This window comes from Rhopilema esculentum, chromosome 16 (genome assembly GCF_057945365.1).
Source record: "Rhopilema esculentum isolate cy_ngs chromosome 16, ASM5794536v1, whole genome shotgun sequence".
In the NCBI taxonomy this organism is placed as follows: Eukaryota; Metazoa; Cnidaria; class Scyphozoa; order Rhizostomeae; family Rhizostomatidae; genus Rhopilema; species Rhopilema esculentum.
Window position 1 is genome coordinate 4,688,070 of NC_142830.1, and position 21,915 is coordinate 4,709,984.

General features: G+C 37.3%; 1 protein-coding gene and 1 long non-coding RNA gene across 2 annotated transcripts; one reads left to right on the forward strand and one right to left on the reverse strand.

Annotated features, from left to right (window-relative positions):
- Positions 1–1,704: 1,704 nt before the first annotated feature.
- On the reverse strand, positions 1,705–21,670 carry LOC135682712 (uncharacterized). Its single transcript, XM_065197719.2, has 3 exons — positions 20,922–21,670; positions 12,838–13,217; positions 1,705–3,268 (listed from the first exon to the last, which is right to left on the reverse strand). The coding sequence occupies exons 1-3, from the start codon at positions 21,129–21,131 to the stop codon at positions 3,226–3,228; spliced, it is 633 nt and encodes a 210-aa protein (XP_065053791.1). The 5' UTR covers positions 21,132–21,670; the 3' UTR covers positions 1,705–3,225.
- On the forward strand, positions 18,894–21,227 carry LOC135682716 (uncharacterized). The gene is made up of 2 exons (XR_010515716.2): positions 18,894–19,988; positions 20,328–21,227. It is a non-coding gene; the product is annotated as an uncharacterized LOC135682716 (long non-coding RNA).
- Positions 21,671–21,915: the final 245 nt, after the last annotated feature.

The window sequence follows — 21,915 nt, forward strand, 5'->3', positions numbered from 1 at the left end:
CATTTTGTAAGGGCTATTTGCAAGTGCTCAAGTTCCCTTTTGTCAACCGTTCAAAATGGCCGCCAAAACAAAAATATACCTCCTGCGCAGCCGTGAGTTAGACATTGAGCGCCTCCGGCGTTCTATACCGTCGCAATGGACACAACCCCTTCAGTTCAGTAGCATACAACCCCTTCAACAGCAATCCCTAGACAAAATGAACGATTTCTTCAAAATTTGTATGTACATTACCGTTTTGCTTCCATGTTGTATTGAACCAGTTTAACGCTTCTCCATTTTTTGGTCAACCTGCAGGAGAAATTTTCTGGGGCAATTTTCCCCCTTGCCCAACCCTCGGCGGCCATGCTTATATATTTATCAATTATAAGCTCTTCCATAAGAATTTATTCAAATTTTGAAGATGCTGTGGTAGACACAAATTTTGATATTGAAATCGAACTATATCTTCAATATTTGCCCCGAGAATAATTCAACATCATATTACTTGGAGAAAAGTGAATTTGCAAATTCATACATATATATTTATTAATTCTATACTAAGTAACTTTTAGAATTCAGAGAAACGCTTAATCTTGCTGCTGGCCAGCTGATAACAGGACAATGACCCTTCAAAATTTGGCCAATAGCTAGGATGAAAACTGTTAAAAGGAGCAGTCGTCGAATGGCCAAATGAAATGACAAAAATTATATTCAATACGTAGAACATAATTGAAGTAATGATGAGTGCAACCAAAAAGAAAATGAATTAACGAAATACACACAGCAATAAACATGATAAACATTTGTTCATGATAAATAATCATGATTGATTACTTTCTGAGTATTTCTGGAACATTCTTACTGTTTTGATTATGCCCTATGCAGTTTTAATAAATTTTGATTTTAGTCCTACGATTTTCATTGTTCCATAAATATATTTTTCAGTGATTAGTTGATGATTAAGCATATTTTAAAGATACTCTTCTAATCCTTCTTGTTCTTTCCATAATTTAATGCTGATTGTCCCTCGATTAAAACCAAGGATTTTACACATCGTTCGAGAGCTTCTTGTGTTGAAAGCAGAGCGAGATTGCACCAAAGAGTGGCTGAGACATATTTCTGCAGGTTATTTCATCAATCATAAAGCCTTTTGGAAGGGTGGGACTGCTTAACAGTGCTCTTTGCAAATTATTGGCATAGATGGTGCTTACATCAAAGTTCCACAGGAGTATGCTATCAGCGTGAAAGGCTCTCAACCAGAGGTGGCGCCAGAAATCTTCCGACAGAGGGGTTTGAGCTTCCGACAGGGGGGATAAAATGATTAAAATATGCAGTTTTCATACGTTATTTTGTCAATTTGCTCCGACAATAACCTAAAATTTCCTCCGATAGGGGGCTAGATGCTTCCGACGGAGGGGCTGTGGCCCCCCTAGCCCTCCCCTGGCGCCACCACTGCTCTCCACCCTCTGAGGTCAGGAATAAACGTCCCCTTCCGTCCGATTTTGGGGATTCTGAAGAGCCCAACGCCTTAATGCAGCCCTTTGTTTCATCAATTACAAAATTCGACCTAAAATTCGAAATTAGAAATGCCTTTGGGGCCACTTAGCAACATACTTTAGCTCCATAACAGGATAACCTCTGTGTATTAACACCCCCTGTTATTTTACTTTGGACAGAACCATATTATTCCCGGCCTCAGAGTGACAGGCAAGAGACTAAAGGCGATTCCCGAAAATTCCTCTTATTTCAATCATTCAAGAGATTCACGAGATCAATAGAACATAGCGCGAATGATAGCAATTTTACATTCGTAAACTGACGACTCTATTTACAGATTTACCTTACGTTATAAATTATTGGTTGCTGACCGTAACAAAGCAATATATAAACGTAATAAAATTATAAACGCAATTTAGCTAAAATTGGGCTACTGCATATAACACGAGCTAATTTTGAGATAAAAAGCTGCTACAGTGTAAGTAAAGTAGCATCGGTTAAACTTAAGGCATAATCAAGATTAAATGGAACTAGAGACTTTGGGAGAGTATTTAAAATGACGTAACCACTGATACACTCTATCACTAGACAATAAATACAGGGGAAGCCCAAAATTGTTAAATATTTCATATTTTCATCAGAAGAAACACTTCATGCAGAAGTTTGCCTACTTTGAAGAGAATTGATTATTACCCAATCCAAATGCCTTTATTTTATGAGGTAAGAAAAAGCCCGTTAAAAAGCGCAGGATTACGCAGAGAATTAATTCGTTTTAGCGAAACTATGATAAAAAATAAAGGGATAGCCCTACTCAAGTTAAAAAGATAGATTTTCCAGTTTGAAGATTATCCAGCTAAATCAACAACAAACGCATGCATGATATTTGGATACCTCGCTGTTCTAAGAATCTAAAATATTTCTGTATGTGTTACATATAATTACATGTGACATGTGCTACATGTTACATAGAATAGAAGACAAGAAAACAAGCAAGCAAGGTGTATAGAGGGCAGGAGAGTTCGAGGATATCATGATCACTGGTGAATTTTGGTGGAAAAACGAATGTTCATACTGGCATTAACGCCTAGTTGATTTTGAATAAGGAATGTTTTACAACATTTTTGCAATCGATTCGAAAAGAACATCTGGAAAAATCTCCTGTCTGTTTGAACATCCAAATGTGCAAAGTAATGAGGTAAGCTAAAAACATCATATTTGTGAAATGCTTGCCTTCTAGCACATTCATCAATACTAAAGGATTGTTACATACTTTTCTCATAAACTTATGATTTACAGACAATTTGTGTTCACTAATTAGCAAAAATTTACAACAAATTAGTCGACCTTACAATAAGAAATACACTAAAATTGGCTCAACTAAAAGGAAAGTGCGACTGTTACGGTCAATGCTGTTGATTAACTAGAAACCACCGTCGGCGCTTGCAAAACGACTGCTGTCAAGCAACTGCACACGGTTTTTTGCAACTACATACATGATGTTGATAAATAATGTTACACTTGAAATATTATAGAAGGAAATAATCCAATGTTCACTTCTGTTCGCTGCAACAAATGTGTTCGTGAAGAGAGCCATTTTGTTGATAAGCTTCTTTAGATGTGTATTAGCCCCTCTGTCCCACCAACCTCGTTTTGATTGTTCTGTCAAAGAATATATGACCAACCACGAATTTCATACTTTTTTCAACACAGGTGCTTCATGTCATCACGAAGTTCAAGAGCATAATCCACCTATGGATTCATCTTTACGCATTTCAGTAAGGGTTTTGATTTCCTAAAAAGATAAAACCAGCCATAATAAGAAGGCTCATTGTTTTGAGACCAAAAAGAAGTTCTCAGATCCGATAAAACGTTAACTACAAAGTGATAACCTCCCATGTAAAAAGAACATAACCAGTCGCAACAATAACTAACTTGTGTTGAAATATTAATCCCTTTCAATGAAACAAAAATAAGTTCAACCACCTAACGTTAGCAAGTAATATTTTAGGCAATCCTCAAAAAACAAATTTGGCAGGCATTGTGCCATTAATGCATAATTGTCGCTAGGGCACAAGCACAGGCAATCTGTGGCTGTTGTAGCTATCATTGGACCTCAACCAGCGATTGGGACGCAGCATCTGCTTTGAAGGCTCCGTGTCCGAAGTCATTTCGATGGCTATCTAAATTCCTTTTGGTTTGACTATACAATAGACCTATTGTTACGTAGCCAATTAGCAATGTAAGACTGATAACGTTTCCTCAGTCATAAAGGCAGCCTTTCATCAACTCTGAACAGATGGCTGACGGGAAATAGTTAGCGCCTTTTCTTTCTTATATTAATCTGAAAGGTTACGTCTTATTGACAAGAGTTGAGGGGAACAGAGAAGCGAGAAAAATTCTAAAATAATTCCAATTAGATACCAAAGATTGAAATATTTCCTTGTTTTTCATTTATTAATGTCTTTAAAAATGTCTATGTTCATCTCTTCAAAACATTTATTGCTGTCTCGAGTAATTGGGATTTCCTTAGCGAGGCTATTGCCTCGTAATATTGTGTTATGCATAGGCACACTTCAAACAGGAATGAATGTACATCTAGGCAAGCTGCTTGATAAACATGTTGGATCAACATGACTCTGCTAAATTATTCTTGGAATTAAATTAGACAAAACAAGAGCTGAAATACTCTAAGAAGGACTAAGTTTCGGAATAAACCATCTTCAATATAACTTCCAGTTACTTATTGGCTTTATTTTTACAGCAACGACTTCGTGCTTTTAGATGGCCACAGGCGTCAGAGAACCCTGGGAAACATAAGAGTCTGCACACCATTAAAGGGGATATCAAAAGGAGACACCAAAGGGGTAGCGTTGCAATGAATTTAATAAATGTTATGTTAGAGTATAGCTCTTGTTTTGAGTGTTTACGTCTCATTTTAACATCGCCTGGATCGCTAACGATGAGGAAATGCACACCGTTTTGGTGGCTAGATTTTCAAGCAGTTTTCTCAGCAGCATGAGACACACACCAAGGAAATGGGCTTCATGTAAAATGCAGCGAAGGCTAATTTCATAAGCAGTAGGGGGTAAACTGACCCTGCCCCCTTTTCAATTCTACATTTCAGGTTTGTTGATTGACTTCGATGATCAGCATGGTGTCATTTTAAAACTGATCCCATGCTGAATTATTTCTAAGCATGAATTTGCGTAGATGGTGTTATTTGGAAAAATAATAAGCTTAGACACAAAACAGCTATTCTAAAATCTATACAATAAATTTTTTGTCGATAGACAATATTATCTTTAGCACATAAACTTAAAATCTAAAAATCTTTACCATTGGTTTATAAAAAATACACAATTTTCAAATTAGATCTTTATGAAATGATTTTTGAAATTACCAAAACGGAAAAAAACGCAGTATTTGCTTGTTTTAAAACTATATGAAATCGATAAGGATTATCTCTCTAATATGGCCATGATTTGGGAAAATGAAAAGTATGATTATTAAACACTACGACAAATGACTGAATCGCATTTCTGCCCATTTCAAGGCTGTTGAGTGTTCAGATCTCTTCACCACAGCTATGCATTCACGCACTTGAACTTATAAAAGGTCAGACTAAGAAAATCTTTAACACAGTAAACATTACACTAGGTCTCAGCGAGGCAATTTGCAAAACCCCTCCTCCTCCGTCAATCAATTAACTTCATTACGATTTACTTGAATTCAGCATTCCGTTCGCAAGAGATGCAACAGCGAGATGGGATCTCAGGACGATTCGCAGTAATTCAAACCCATAATCCAATAAATGGTCGTGTAGGACATATTCCTGCGTGACAGGAAGAGATTCTTAAAGGTTATTATTTGTTATAAACACAGCAGTTATTAGAAGTAGCTCTTTTGATGAGGTTTCTACGGGATTCATGCTAACCTACTTGGATAACTACAGACCTGTCAGCAAGCAAACTTCCCGAGACCAGCCTCGCTTTGCAAATTAATGCCTCGTTCATGCCTACGAATGTATCCATTCAAAAGTCCTACATTGTAAAGCTTCTTATAATACAAAATTCTAACAAATTTCGACCCCTTCTATACGAATATGTTTACAATAAGAATGAATCTTTGGATCTTTGGAATCTTCAGAAATCGCATCGTTTCTGTATAAAAGCGAAACTTAAACTCATTTTTACTGAGATGAAAACGGAATATTTTGAAAACGAGTAAGTGTAGTTGAAGTCTTAACTTGGCAAGACATTTTAGAAAGGTGTATTTTTGCCTTGGGGGGAGGCTGTGTCAGAAACTTGAGGTTACTGATGATTTCTGTATTTCGCCAAAGCTTCCTAATATTTAAGGGCAACAAGGCGAGATTCAAAAGCCGTTCGCTTCCTAAAGAATACGAGATAATCTCGCGAAAATGAATTGACGTCAACGAGATAAAATTGGTTTTGTGTTACTTTCCAGGAAAAGAAATTTCCCTTAAGGCATAGTTATAATATTCAAGGGTTCTTCTAGGTTTGCCAGAACGCTTTACTGACACCCAAAGCAATGAACAAATACTGAGCATTACATTCGGGGAAAACATAGATACACTAGCAGTAAGTAACTGGGATTTCCAAAAGTTGGCTCCTCAAAAAAGTCAAATGTTAGTAGAAACTTTCATTTAAAGGCAAGGAAAAGGCAAGGAAAAGTTTCTGGTCAGCTATGCTGGGTACCAGAGCCACATAATTGCGAGTACGCGAGTACGCTTCTCTGCATGGTTTTCTACTTACGTGCTCAGAGTTTTGTGGCTCTGGCACCCAGGATACTGGTCAGCAATTACACAGTTGCAGACACAAATCTAACAACAGTAAGATTATGGTAAGCCCTAGGAACATGGGGCTGAACAAGGTAGCCATAAACACAAGAAGGCAGAATTTACTAAGGAAAAGAGTGAGAGTGTGAATTATCCATGCCCATGGAACATGGAACGAAATCATTATTACCCTCCTGGACTTAAAAGACTTTCGCTTAAAGATTTTCGCTCGCTTATCTCCCCAACAACTGTGGCAATGCAAAATATTTTTCTCAACCTAAAGATCAACAAAACACCTATGCTTTTTGTCCACGTACTTAACTCCAAAGTCAGGGAGGGAATTTCGATACCAAATTAAATAGTCTAGCTTACACTTATTTGCTATTAAGACGAGACCCTAAAATGATCTGAGTAGCAATGGTAAACACTCTTGTCATTTCCTAACGACAAATCTGCAATGACCGCGAATGTAGAAAAAACAGTAACATATGTGAAGCTACTGATGTTATTCAACGTCATGTGGAAGGTATCAGGGAAATCTTCATCAATTACGGTGATTTAGCAGCCACTTTAACGAACCAAAGTTTTAAAAACAAGAGGAAGCCGACAAGTTAGTTGCCAAGGCACCAATGTTTTTAACACAAGACTGACCAGGTCCAGATAAGTGAAAATAATAAACAGTGAATTCGAACATTAGTTTGATAAACAAGTAAATCTGCTTGGGCGGATATATCATTCTGAAAGTACCTTGTTTACCAGAAGTTAGCAGCCCTGTGGTCCAACAGGGAATTTATTTTTATGAGCATATATAACCTAGATTTTTGTTGTCAAGTGGAGCCAAGGACTTCTAATAGCTAGAATCCTTGCCAAAAGTCCTTGGAAAACCCTACAGTGAGTTAAAAGATTTTGATGAAATAAAAGTTTTCACTCATCAGATACAGAAAGATCCTCTCTCCCCCTCAAAAACATTGTTGGTTGAAACGTCTATTACTCGCCCTAGCTGACAGAGTTACACTGGTTGAATTTCAAGCTTTGAAACTGTTTCTATTCAAAAAATTTTCAAGGAGGATCGGGAGAAGCTACTCAACTTATGCGAAACTTTAATGTAGTTTACTAAGACTGTTGGTAAGCATTGTAGTAGATTCTCTTCTGCTTCATCAGTCAAGTTTAGTTTATGTTACTTTTGTTATTTAAGCACCCAATGCTTCTCTCAACCCAGAAATAATGTGCACACCCTCAGAATTTCCCACATGTCTTGCCTACGCCCAAAGTGTGATGATGTTCAATATTATCATCAGCAATTTTTTCTGAATTTTCCCTTTTAGTACTTCTCAACACCAACTTGTAGATATCCATACTGAAAAAGTCACCTGCTATAAATTACTATGAGCGAAAATGGCTCAAATGAACTCTGTGAGTTTGTCCATACTCTTCATATTTCATTGTTGTAATTTTATCATTCTTTGAATCATCACTTAAATCAGATACTTTTTTTAAAACAACAATTCTTAACCTTGGAGGTTTAAACTAGAAAGCGGTTTTTCAAATGAATGGATAAAGGGATAGTTGATTGACGGTTGTCAAATCAGAGCGAAGATGACTCCGTGTCAACTACACACATGAGAAGTACAGCAGGCAGCAGCAGAGGCCTAGTCAAGACCAGAGTGAACACTGTTTAGGTCAAAATATCGAAAGAAAACTGATCAGTAATTAAGTCGAGACTGGCATCAATTTTTATGTCTCCAGAATTTGTTTTGTATAGTTGACTTGCTAGTAGTTGCTGTTCGGTATGTAATTATGATGGATAAAAGCAACTTTGGTTGGTATTTAAAGTAGTTGTTCATTCATAACTTTAATTGGATAGAAAATGATGCCATGTTTTCCGCAACAATATCAATGGGCTTTTCTCCTCTCAAAAAACATCGACATCGAACAAGTTCATTTTTTCTAGCAGACATCACAAGTTCGCAAGCTATTAAAATAATTTGACTATCTATTGGCAACATTCAATTAAATATTTAAAGAAAGAAAAGTAAAGAATAACTAATGCTAAACAAAACCCTAACAAATATCTAAAGATCAGATGCGATTAACTTAAGTAAAAGGTGTGAACAAATATTGAGAAATATCATAATTTGTGGGTAGCCACAATTACAAACCAACGAAGACAAGGTGAAGTTGGCGACATCATGTCTGCACAAGAACGTCAGTTTCACATTCATCGCCTCGATAATTTAAGCTCCTAGGATTTTATATTCATTGAATAGAAAATCATTTTTAATATGTGTGAATCACCTATGCAATTTTTCAAACTTGATGTAAACAACGCTCATCTTCCGAAAATTCATAAATGAGTTCAAATGAGCAAGTGATGAGGCCGTTTTCCTGCGGCAGAACACAAAACTGCAGTAGTTTAGCTTCCACGTTGTAGCAGTTTTTAGGCAAGTTTATGTTAGAAGTTGAAATTTGAGGTTGTCGTTGATATCTCAAGCAAAGGTCTTGAGTACAAAAGATGTCTGTATTTTAGATGCGACTATCTATTGGAAAACTTCACATGATTTTTTAAATTTACAAAAATGTTACAATTTTCTTCATGAATATTTGAGGTTTAAAAGCATTGTGAATTGGTCGCGAAGATAAAATGCAAGCATTCTATTGAAACAAGCATTTACAGTGCCAAAGAGCAGGACAAGGACCGAGCCTGAAGGTGTATAATAGGCCATTTCATGACATATGAATATCTTTCACCCAATGGCGTAAAAAACAATTTACAGAGAAAAAGAGGAAATAGAGCACCATGTGAAGGACGTTGATATGGAAACAGACATAAAAGTATGTTACAAATGTAGATGACATAAATTCATCGGAATATTTGAGTGCCTTGGGATACCGTGATTTGCAACCACAAAATAGTGGAAGAGGTTTGGTATCCAAAGTTACAGACATGACAAAAACAACTTGTTACGTCAAGATCCCCTAAATCGAGCAAAACAGGTAGGCACCGTGCGCTTGAATGAATAGTAAGAAATTCAAAACAATTGTGGAGCCGAGGCGGCATTTGTTCGCAAGTCCGTTGGCTTTAAAGATTTTGCATCACTTTCACCTGCACCGTTAAAAACGATGGCGTTATTTTCACATCGCTTGTATTCTATGGTAGGAATCTTCGTGATTTTTGGGAAACAAGTCAGCCTGTCTCGAATCCAAAGACGAATAAAGTTTAGAAAAATAGATGTCATGAGAAGAGTGAGAAAAAACTCTGGTTTAAATGATGCCTTCGCCCGAATGTGCATTAGACAGGGAATTTTTAACAACAATCGAGCAAAGTGCCAGCCTTAGTTTTTGCTCTTGATTTGGGTAGTTTTAGCTTTGCTGAATATTTTAAGCCTTGGATACATTTTTGTTACATAATAGAAATCACGTGATCAATCTCGTCATTTCCCCTGGTCATCAAAATTTTTAACTTTATCTTTTTTGAAAAATCGCTCCAGCCATCTTGTTTGGCAATGTAATAGGAGCAAAAAGTTTTTAAGAATAAACTCTATCAAACCAGCAGATAACGAGTTATTGCAATTTAAAGTTTGCACGACGTCATCAAAATGGCGGTTCTCAAGTTTTCAAGCACGTGGAATTCAAAGGCTGATGGTCGTAATTTAGGTTGCTTTATCTCAGTTTTGAAGTTTGTTGACCTTTGTGTTATTCAGCAACTCAAGAATGTCATTTGAGCTGATATATTTGCCCGCCTGGGAAACTAAGCATTGATCAAAAATGCAAGCAAAAGGAAAACGTTCTAATAAAATTTGTTTTCAAAAAGGCTATACTGAAGAGGAGCTTTCGCCAGCACTGATAGACCGTCGGTTCGTCAGCATTGTAGCTCAGCAATGTACTCCAACTTCTACAGTAGCAAGAGAGTGCAATATTAAATAGCACTTACATGCCAAGCATGAGTTGATACCTCTTGTACTCAATCATCACATTTATAGGCGATGTTGCAGCTATCAGATTGTCTGTAGAAGTCATTTGAAGGAAAAGACGCATCTAGCTTTCTCAGATCGGAAAGTTACGGAAATGAGTGCAAGTATTGCTGGTAAGCCATATTCCGAAATTTCAAAACGAATAGTTCAATAGAGAGACAAAAATTACATCAGGACCTTTTCGATACAGCTTCATACATTGAAGTTTATACATGCGTTAACACGATTCATACTCATTGCGTGATCAGTGTAGTTTCATATCAAGGCAGCTTTGAAGTTAAACAAGTCAACGAAGAACGACAAAAAAATTGCACCCAAGGCACGAATCGACCCTTGAATCTAAGTTACGACCCGTTGGGTTCGATCCCTCTTCCACCAGACAACTAAGGGGCATCATAACTGGTAAGTAGAAGCGTGTCACAGAATATGATATCGGCTTCCATCAAGGCAACAACCTGTTTCTATGTTTCTTCAACAAAGGCTCATTTAAGGTCCATATAGTTTCTTTCCGCCAATTGATAAAGTCCGTTTGAATAGAGAAAGACATAGCTTCTCTTTCAACTGTTGATGGAATTTTATTGTTGAAGAATTCACTTTTTTGTCACTGTATACAACCGTTCGAATGAACTCCCGTGCGTCATCCAAGGCTTTCTTAGCTAACTTCTAGGAAATGGCCAAGTTCTCAATATGCTGGTAGTTTAAATCGTCGTTAATAAGTTTCCCAGCCCTGTAGAAGTAGGATGAGCTATCACACCCTGTTATAGCATGGAATGCTGGCAGGGAAGAACACAGTTCTTTGCCGAGGCTTCTGCAAATGCTTCCAAATTTGACGAATCTCTCATGGTCATAATTGTTGAACCTGTGTGTTTATTTGTATATTCGTGGACGCCCAAATTAAAAGGACAAGAGCATAAGTGTTTTTTGAGACAAGGACTACATTTGATTCTGGCATTACTGCATGAGGTACAAACCGATTGTCTACGTTTTTGAGATCACACGAATGCAAGAACAAAGACTTATTTTTTTAGACTCGATATGTTTGTGTACCTCTATGACAATGAAGAATACTTAAGGCATAATATCCTTTCCTCGCTTTGCACAACCCTTGCAATCCTCTTTACAGGCTATTTTAATTTTGCATAGTGATGACGAACTCCATCTTACATTTACATTTTGATGATGCACGGAACAGTCCGAGCGTGTTGCAATAGAAAGCGGCACTGGCTTCTATATTCAAGCTCACTTCTTTATTAGAGCGAAGAAGCTTTTTGTTCTTTTAATGAGCTAAACGATCGAAACTTGAGGGCTGATAGGTGCCTAGGGTGCCATTTCTTTTTCTCTTTGTTGACTCGTTATGCTTCGAAGCTGTCTAGATATGTAATTGCTTTCAAGAACTACTCTGATCATGCAATGCGTATGAATTGTGTTAACACATGCATTAACTTCCATATATGTTTATATAAAGCTATATCGAGAAGGTCCTGTGTAACGTTTGTCTCTCTATTGAACAATTCGTTGTGAAATTTTGAATATGGCTTACCAGTAATTCTTACACCATTTCCATCAATCTTCAGATCTGAGAAAGGTGGATGCAAAGTCAGGGACGGATTTAAACGGCAAGAATTAGGGTGCGGGGTATTAGATAATAATTGAATTTTGGTGTCACACCCTTTATGTCCTTGGAAAATGATGGAAATGCCTATAATTAAAATTCTGCTTTAACTTCAAGATAAAGAAGATAACAAGATAAACAAAGAATAATCTTGGCCATATTTGATTACTGTTGACTACCAAAAAATGTTTTCAACCAAATGGAAGCAAAATTTGCCAAAGGACACAAATTGTTGCACCCACCCTCCCCCTACCCTCTATATAAATCTGTCCCTGTGCATCGTTTCCTTCAAATGACTTCCACAGACATTCTGATAACTGCAACTTCGTCCGTAATTGCGATAGTTGAGTGCAAGAGGTATCAACTCATGCTTGGCATGTAAGTGTTATTTAATATTGCACTCTCTAGCTGCTATAACAATTGGAGTACATTGCCGAGCTACAATGCTGACGAAGTAAGGCACTTTGCTCGATTGTTGTTAAAAATTCCCTGTCTACGTGGGCATAGGATGGACTTTCTCACTGACTCAGACAAACTGATAAAATAATGGCACTTCACAATAGGAATCTAGACCCGTCTCTCCAATAAGAAAGCTGATACTGTTCGTGAAGACCTATCGTAAAACTCGACATGCTGTAAAATCAGAGCTTGAAAGTTCTACTGCTTGATGATATTAATTTCATTTTTACTACAATTTCTCATTACCCCTGATTAGGCCAACGTTTTAGACCAGACTGTGATTGAACTAAGTGCAATTTTTAAGTCGTTTACAAGTGCTAACACATAACAGTATAAAGAAAAATGACAGGCAAAGGGGATCTACTGGGGTCTAGAGGGTTAAAAGGGGGCTCGAGCAAAACCGCTTGGACAGCTCTAGCTCACTGTTGTCTCCCTGGATTTTGAATTTGAACCGCATAAAGAACTTGGAAAGCAAAAAGTTGGTAGCAATTCAAAATGGTAATAAAGATAAAAATGAGCGTTACCATAGTTTCCCTGACCAGCCAAACAACTTGCAAACGAGACCAAATCCACAAGCACAGTCATGATCTTTGCTATACTCTATACCACCAAAAGACGCGGAGCAGTTTTGTCCTTCAGTCAGGTATTTTTTGCATATGCTTTCACCTTCCTCTCTTGCGCAACACAGGCCCTCATCGCAGTCATTGTGCATTTTGCAGCGACTGTTGTATAATCCAGGTCTCTGTGCTTTGAAGCATCTTCCCCACATGCAAAATGCACCTCGAACGCAGTTACCCGTTCTTCTACAAAGACCTCCTGTATACTTCTTCTTCTCGCAGTATTTGTAGTTTTCATGACAAAATTGGTCATCTTCACAGTTCTGATCAAGATTGCACGACTTGCCCTAAAGTAAGACAAACGAGACAATACATAAAAGTTTGCTAGCATGTATTAATGCAAAATTTATAGCTGGTAGACACATTGTGATGAAGGCCTGGTTACATTTTAGTACAATAAGTCTTCGTATTATGACAAGGTCGTGGTAGGAAACTTTGGAGCGACAAAGCTAAGAATCGCTCACTTAGCATGGAGTTAAAAATGAGTCGATAATGATCTGAAGACTTCAGATTTCAGCTAAAATGTGAATGGTCTTATTCATCTTTAATGAACTAAATGGACAGTAGAGAGGTTTTATGATCGCATTATGACGTAAGGCAAATGCTCAAAAGATCATTATTCTATTGATCTCTACTATGGAGGAAATATTGAGATTTTTGGATCGAGGGGTGTTGGTTTCAGGCGTCACAACACTCGCTGTTTACAACGATATTTCACGAAATATAAGCTTTAAAAGAAAAAAATCATAGTCGCAGCTCTTGAATTCAAAGCCATCTTTAACCTCAGCGAGCGTTTATCAGCTTGATGAGGTATTAGTGATGAAAAAAGCATAATTCCTATTGACGCCAAATTCTGCGCACGACAAAAGATGCTAAATTCTCGATCACGTCAAGGGTAGGAGATCTCGATTCAGTTCTCGAGGCTATTGCCAGAACTTAAACACTAGCTCCCATGGTATGCGATTGTCCACGACCGAAGGTAGCAAAAAACGTTTTTAAGTATCATTTTTAAAGAAGGCAATGTTGCCAAATGTGCCGCTGCAATGCTGAAGGTTGTCAGTTGAAATCAGCGTTCGATTCAATATTGACAGGCTAGCCTAGACTTACTCTATGAGCCTCTGTTTCGCAACTGCCTCACTTGACGGACGCTACAACAGAGACTCATAATCCAAAGTACTCAAAAGGCAATTTCAATTTTGTCTCGTTCTCGACTCTTTCATCCACCCCCTGATTTGCACAGCTCTTTCATTCACATGTAAAAATGTTAGTTTGTTCGTATGGACGGTTTTTTCTTCCTCTTCTTTGGGAATTGCAATTTCTCTGGTGTGGCTGTTACAGTGAAAAGTTCCGAATTTGCAACGGTTAGTAATTCTTTTTGCGGTATTTTCCTATAATTTTTTCAAAGATGTCATGTAGAAAAATTTTTATAAGTTATTTCACTTCTTTGCGTGAATTGCTGTGCCTTGTAAATAAAATTAATAAAAGTCTCAGATTTTGTTAGCTCAATGATATACTAAGTCAAATTAATGGAGATAGATGAATAACTGAAGGAGAAAAGCATGGTTCAGGAAAATCGAAAACAAGGGCTGAATTTATTTCCAGGCGTTTATTCTACAGATAATTTTTTCCAGACCAGTTTAATTTTGATGTCACTTTCAAATATTGCAAGTTAAGCCAAATTTTGAACTAGTCCTTGTAGCTAAGACCGCAGCAAAAATTAGGATATTGAAATTGATAAAGTTGTGCCTCTTGTTATTGTGTGTAATTTTTTGTTATTATTTTGTGGTAAACATGTTTGCATCCAATTGAATTTGGTATAAACTAATTATATTCACTGAGTTGTGGTGTTTATCGTCTGAACTTCTCCAATATCAGAGTGCATTCTCCAGGTAGGCCCAAATGTGTCCGGCCTGGGCTTAGAAAAACCCCTGTACAAAAGGTGTACAAAAGTCCTCTTACTCGGCGTATCGGCGAGAGAAAATCCCTAGGATCAATTAATTTTAACGCTTATAGGTGTATCATTGACAGAATTATTATGAATATGCACGGAAATACAAATTTATCGTACCCTCTTTAATAAAACTTGTCATCATATTTTTGTTAAATTTTAGCAGGACTCGCTATGGTTTCATTCTTTCGTCAAACCGGCTCGATACTTTCGTGAGTGGAGTGTACTAAGGCATATCCTCGGAACAAAAAGTTCAAACAGAAATGCATACAAATTGTTTCCATTTGCAGTAGGGGGCGAACGCGAAAACGTGTTTTTCATTGTACGCTTTGCGATAGAATTCACTTTCAAAATCTACGAAAACAGCCAACAGATATCTGCCATTTCTCGACAGTGATATTTTGTAACGCTAACGACACGGGGGTTAGAATGTTTTTAAAAAGATACCTTGTTATGGAATAAATTGAGGATCCAGACAATCAGAAAGCCGTATTTTAAAAAGCTGCTTTGTGATTGGTAAGACAAAAAGTTGTCCTGAGCGCCAGTTTTTGAGTACTTTGGAATATGAGTCTCTGTTGTAGCTTCCGTCAAGTGAGGCAGTAGCGAAACAGAGGCTCATAGAGTAAGTCTAAGGCTAGCCCCCATTCCACCAATGCCCGATGAGAAAGTCAAGGCATACTGCCATCGTATTCTTATTTACACACATCAAACCAAGCGATTTTTCTTTAAACTAGTAAAATGCCTAAATGTCGAAATCATGTGAGAAATTTTCAAGAAAATAGGCCTATGAAACAAATTAGGAATTCGAATCTTCGTGATCGTTTAATATCGAGTGAGTGTTTGACTTCAAATGTAAGTGACAAATGCAGATGATACTAAAGAAACTATGTATGTTTTGATTATTCACGTGTTTATGCTAGAATCAATAATGATTTTAGAAGAAAAAGATACTGCAGTTCCAAGCTGACAAAAAGTGAGTGTTAACGAAAAGTCTTGATTAAAAGTAGCAATTTGCTGTTATACAAATGTATTGGCAGTAAATACAAGGAACAAGGTCGTGAGACGGACCCAGATGGAAAGACGCGTACAAGGGACAAGGTCGTAATACATTAATACAATAATACAATACTATTATGTGTGTAATACATTGAAATCGAAACTTCATGGACACTCGAACTTTTCGAAACTATAAATGTCCGAAATTCTGTTTTGTCAGAAAGATTTTTCTTCTGAAACTTTTTAATTCTAAAGAAACGAAAAACCTAAGGAATTGCATTAGATAGTTGCTTTTCTTAAAACCACTATGTAGTGATATAATTGAGTCCTCAATGCATACCTTTTTTGGTATTTGCTCTCAATAAAGGATTTCTTGTGGTCCGCAGGCCACGTGAGTCAAAATCATTCAAGCTATTGAAATAATAAAACACGATTTTAACAATTTGTGATGATTGCAAAGCCAGTTTTCCTCGTTGATCTTAGTTTAGCCCATTTTTGAGTTTATTACTCCTATATGGTTAATTTACGCTGCCTGTGAAATTACAATGACAGTCTTTATATAAGAACAATTTTAAAAGAATACGAGCCTTCGAAGGCGTAAAAGGATAAATAGTGTAAGAAAAAAATCAAATGATGTGTAATCTGAAAATTCTCGTCCATATTTACACAGGTACACACTCTTCAAGAATTCAGGAGCAATGTTTTGAAGAAAAGGAGTTTTGTCTTCGTTTTCTCACGTTTGCGTGACTGAATCCGTGGTTATCTTAATGTCATGAAACGTAGACATCCAGGTTGTCTGACTTGTCTTTGGTATGTGCATGACAGATTATACATCATTCCATACTTTTCATGGGCAAAAACCGTTAAATTTGCGAAACTGCTTGTAAGAAGAAGCTATAAACGACCTAAGTATGCTAAATATTGCTCTGAAAGAAAAAGAATTTGCAAACCTATCCAAGGAGCTTTGAATGATAAAAATATTAAAAGTAAAATGACAGAAATAAGGTTTATCAAAGATGGTAAATTTGGATTGAAAGGTTATACCATGTAAAGACGGACAGCTTCTTCACAAAGTAAAACTAAACATGATTGGCTTGAAAGCAAATTATAAGGGAAATTTACCAACACTCTTTGCTGGAGACGTGGAACCTAATCAATATATTGAACACTTATGGAAATGTAAATATTTTCCAAATGATTTTTTAATAAGCAATACGTTTCTTTTTAAAAACAGCATTAGGCCATTATTTATGGTACTGCCAGTTGGGCATATTGTGGCAAGCACCAGTCTGTACATTGATAGAGAATTGCTTTAAAATATAATTACCACGGAGGGTTCTGAAGCCTTGCATGTCGTTTAAACGTCATCATCTTTCTTATTATAAATGCACGAAAATATCGATTCATTACTTTCGGTGCTTACAAAATGGCGGGAAAGAATTCCCCAATACTGCCTCGGTTAAGATGAGGGGCTGGCTGTTCGACTGCTAACATTGTTGCATGTATATGTGGTACTGGTAATAAAATGATCTGGAGCCATTTACCTCTAAGGGCAATTTCTATAAAATATGGTGGTACTCTATGAGTATAAGAAGCAGGTGACGACGAGCGAGTGAAAAGCTTGGTAAAATAGATAGACCAAGCTAGAGTTTCGTGGATGATACGTATCACATATCACGTTTTTAAATGTCGAAATTCATAAATCGCAGTGCAATAAAACAGAGAGCTGCATCCCTCTGTTCTAATTCCCTTGTTTATCTAGATTGAATCTCAACCATTGCGAAACAGACTGTCACAAAAACTAAGGAAAGCGGCAAACTGAGAAAGAGTAAATAGGAAATTGTACCTAATCGGGGCCACTTAAGTGGATAGAAAATGGTCACCACAAAATGATCCAAAAAAACCATGTATAGTTTCAGTATTTGAGAAAACGAGATTTACGAACTAAGTAAACATTCTGCATTTTGCTAATACCAGTCAATATAAAACTTAATGGTGTTGGTCTTGCGTAATTCCTAGCGGCAAATCAGGGAAAGAGCCTAAAGGAGATTTCGGACAAATAACTGAAAGGGGAAACAGCTTCATAACTCTCCTGAAACAAATGCTTGGAATTGAGGGCATTCTTTTTACAGCTGATTTTCGTCAATCATTTGGAGGGTCGCAGAGTGAAAAGGGCAGTGAGTCAAACCGCTGTCTGGCATTTTTTTCAACAGACAATATACTGTAACGACACATGATCGGCCTTTCGGGCGTTATATTCTCAGTTTCAGACCAAAACTTGTCAAGATCCAACCCAAATCTAGAGACCAGCAAGCAAGAGTGTCGATAAAAACAAAATGACTTGCAACCATCTAAGTTTCATATCATCAGGAAAACCACTAGGTATTGGAAAATGGTAACTGACGAACGCGGAATAAATGATTTGTTTAGGGTGAAGGGAAGATCTCATGGATATCCATTATGGGTATTCATTAGCATTACTTTGACATGCAGAAGTGGGCAGCTGCCATTATCAAAATACTACAAAAACACCAACAGTACCAAAATTGATTAGACAAAAAGTGAGCCTGGATCATATTATGAAATTTGCTGAAAGAAATCTGGCTTCGAAGGGTGACAGACCCTCTTACCTGTTTGTCATTATGATTTCATGTAAAACATATCAGAGCTGTAGTTGTAACAAATGTTGAAAACCTATAATGTTCTCGCGCTAGGTGTGTCCCCTCGGCAGTAATATACTATATCTTTAAACTTGGGCATTCTTCAATTGATATGAATGAAATACGTAGTATTCGGAGCTTACTTTCCGGCCGTTGCCATATTTACAGCCTCGTTACAAAAATGCAAAATCCACAACTCTCACTCTGCTCTCACTTACTGCTTAAAAAAGCAAATATATGATACAGAGGGCGCCCTCTCACGGTTATGACAGATACTGCACTATAGCTATCTTTTCATATCTCTTAGCTAAGGATAAGAAGGGGTTGTTCTCCGAAATCGGGGTACTTTTTGTGAAAAGTCAAATTGCATATCCATAGCGGTAGCGTCCTGAAATATTCAAGAGGTTGTTACACAAAAGAAAGCAGCAGCAGAGCAGAGCAGAATTGCAGAGAAAGAGCCGTTATCCTTAGATGTGATATTCGACTCAGCAAGCTTGAGAACAAGAAACCCTTGATAAACGGCTTTAGTAGCTTAAGGTATCAATTAGAGGGATGAGACGTGATAGAAATTCGACACTCTCAAGCATTTTAACAAGTTTAAGGAATATGAATCGCAAGACGTAAAAGAGGCTTCTACACTTGATAGTCTGTGGTTGTTCAAAGGCAGCGTATCCACTTTTTATGTACATGAATAAGTCGAATAGCGTACAGTTCCTTACGATGTTAAAGAGATTTTCGGAGCTAAGACTGTCGCTTACAGCCGCGAAGACTGCGTCTTGCAATAACATGTACTTAACCGGCATTTTTTCCTCCCTTCAGCCATCATACTATTGCTTTTCATTGCAATTATTAGCAAACATATGGAGCAATAGAAACAGTATTAATGGAACAGTTCATATGCAGCTAGAGAGTTGACGTTTAAGAGAGTGGGAAATGTTTTAGGAAAAAATTTGATTTGTTTTACGAGGCAAACGGTTAACACAAAGAAATAAGGAGTAGAGTCAGTCGTCAAGCTATTACATAAATTAGAGTTTACGTTGGTTCACTGATTTTATAAAGGCATGAAAATGAAACAGGGAAGGAAGTTGCCCTGCTTTGGATACTTCTTTCTAAATTTCAAGGAGACATCTCCGAATAAACTGCGAACTACATGAATAAATGTTAAATTGTCAACTGAAATCAATTACGCTTTAATTTTTATGTATGAAACAGCTGCCAAGTTGAGACAAATCCATGACCACGTGCGTACGTGCGTGTTGGGTGAATAATTCAGCATCTACCTTACACCCCCTGTCAAAACTTGGTGTATAGGCACTTTGAGAACAGCGAAACTAACTTTGGACAGGGAGCGGTGGGGCGCAAGATCTCAACATCGTCTGTCCGGGATTGTAGGTCACATATTAAAACATTGCCTTGCTGCATTTTCATGCCAAATTTATTGCTTTTTCGTATACGTATGTACCCTTGTTTGTTTTCTTGCTGTAATCTAAATCTGTTAGAAAATTGTAACGCTAAATCATGTTTCCTTTATGTGGCATACACTGTACCATTGCATTGTGCTTCACTGCATTGTTTGAACTATTCGTATTTACTTAGAGGCACTTCTACTTCTACTACATCTGAAATAAATTGACCATTTGAAAGCCAAAAGAACTTATGGAAATGTTCGAAGTGTTACATTATCTAATCAGTATTGATACAGTTCTGCCTAGAGCAGTAAGGTATTTATTTACTTCGTTATTCAGTAGAAGTCAATTATCAAATTAAAGATACTATGGTGCATTCTATTTCAGTTCAAACCAAAGTTTATTATCGGACATATATTCAGTCGGCAAAAATGGATATACAGAGGACAAATGCAAATTTTGGGTTGTAGAGCAAACCTCCAAACCAATTTTCGACCATAAGCTGCTCATACTATGACTTGAAGGAGACATCATTGAGTTTAGTGATAAACCACATCAATGAAAGTGACACTGCATTTAAACGTGGTGGCTAATTTGGAACGACTACATCAAAGCCCGGACGGAGTTCATTTTAATGAGAAACTATGGGGTCGTCCCAGTAAACTTTTTCTATCTGTCCATGATAGATTAGAGAATGACACTTGCGCATTTAAAGCGGAATTCACGACAGGATGTCGATTCGTTTGCATTCATGAACTTTAAAATTTACCTTTAAGCGTTGCAGCATGTTTTCCCTTTTTGGAAAGTTGTCTCTATTTTGGAGTTGAAGGAAAATACTGAGATTCGAAGCTTCATCTTTTGGAGCAACGTTTCGTTGTGGCAAAACAAACAAAATATGCAAGAATTTTTGTGTGTGTTAAGAATAGCATTAAAAAAAAAATTTCCTAAAATACTGCTATCCAGGGCGAACATATAACTTACCCTTTCTGTCTTTGGGAGGCGATCCTCGAAATCGATGTAGCTGTAAAAAGAGCTACGATCATCGGCGTCCCCAGTACCACTACCCGTCGTTTCGTCAAATTGAAATTTCATTTCAGTTTTTGAATCTTTGAATGGCACGCACCATGACGTTTGTATTAAGACCAGCCAAAATAAAACCGCGTAGCTTGCATGTAAAATGTTCTTAAACATGATTTGAAATAAAACAACAAAATCCAACGAATCAGTATACTCTAGCCAAGAGTGAATGAAATGTTGAGTAATTGCCACGCGTAGAAAACGTTAAAAGTGCGTCTCGTTTTCTCCTGTGGTTCTTGCCAAGGTGAAAACTGATTTAGCTGCTCTCTGAGTACGTCACCGCCACAATCATTAAATAACCTCGCGACAGGAGGACACGACTTTACCAAGGGCAGGATATTACTTTCACTTGATGAACAGAAAACATCTGCAAGGATCTAGATCTCGAGAGCGATTGGATTACGCGAATGCCATAAGACATATCAATCAAGCTCGTCGAACGATACAATGGCCATGAACTCTATGAATGAAATATCTTATCCTTGCCCCTCTTAACAAGACATCTCACAGTTGGCCAATAGTTTGGTAGCAGAGAAGCCCTGCTTTGTGATCGGTGACAGAGCTCCTGCTGTGTGACCCTGTAATGCTTCCGAGCTGCCTAGCAAGTCATGGCAATATAAATTTCCTTTTGCCCGAAGAACCGGTCAATGTTATAATTCATTTCGATAGGTTTTTAAGGCAAATGTCATGATTAATATAAAACCCGCCAATCACAAATGTACCATCAATTGCCCGCATTCGCAAGCTCAAGGGATTTCGTTCCTCTAAACCCATAAAAGATGACGCGATGACCATGCACTTATTTGGATTACATAGAGGATCACCTTAGAATGGCCGAACTTGATGACGTATAACTTCGCGAATTTCAGATACGCGAAACTTTGATCCACATTAATTA

What these genes read in the sequence shown, in the direction of transcription:
- LOC135682712 (XM_065197719.2), bottom strand. Translation starts at nt 21,131, where the DNA reads ATGTTTAAGAACATTTTACATGCAAGCTACGCGGTTTTATTTTGGCTG. An exon ending in GCCTCCCAAAGACAGAAAGG is followed by an intron (nt 13,218 to 20,921) that starts GTAAGTTATATG and finishes GTCTTACTTTAG; the next exon opens with GGCAAGTCGTGCAATCTTGA. An exon ending in GGCTGGTCAGGGAAACTATG is followed by an intron (nt 3,269 to 12,837) that starts GTAACGCTCATT and finishes TTATCTTTTTAG; the next exon opens with GAAATCAAAACCCTTACTGA.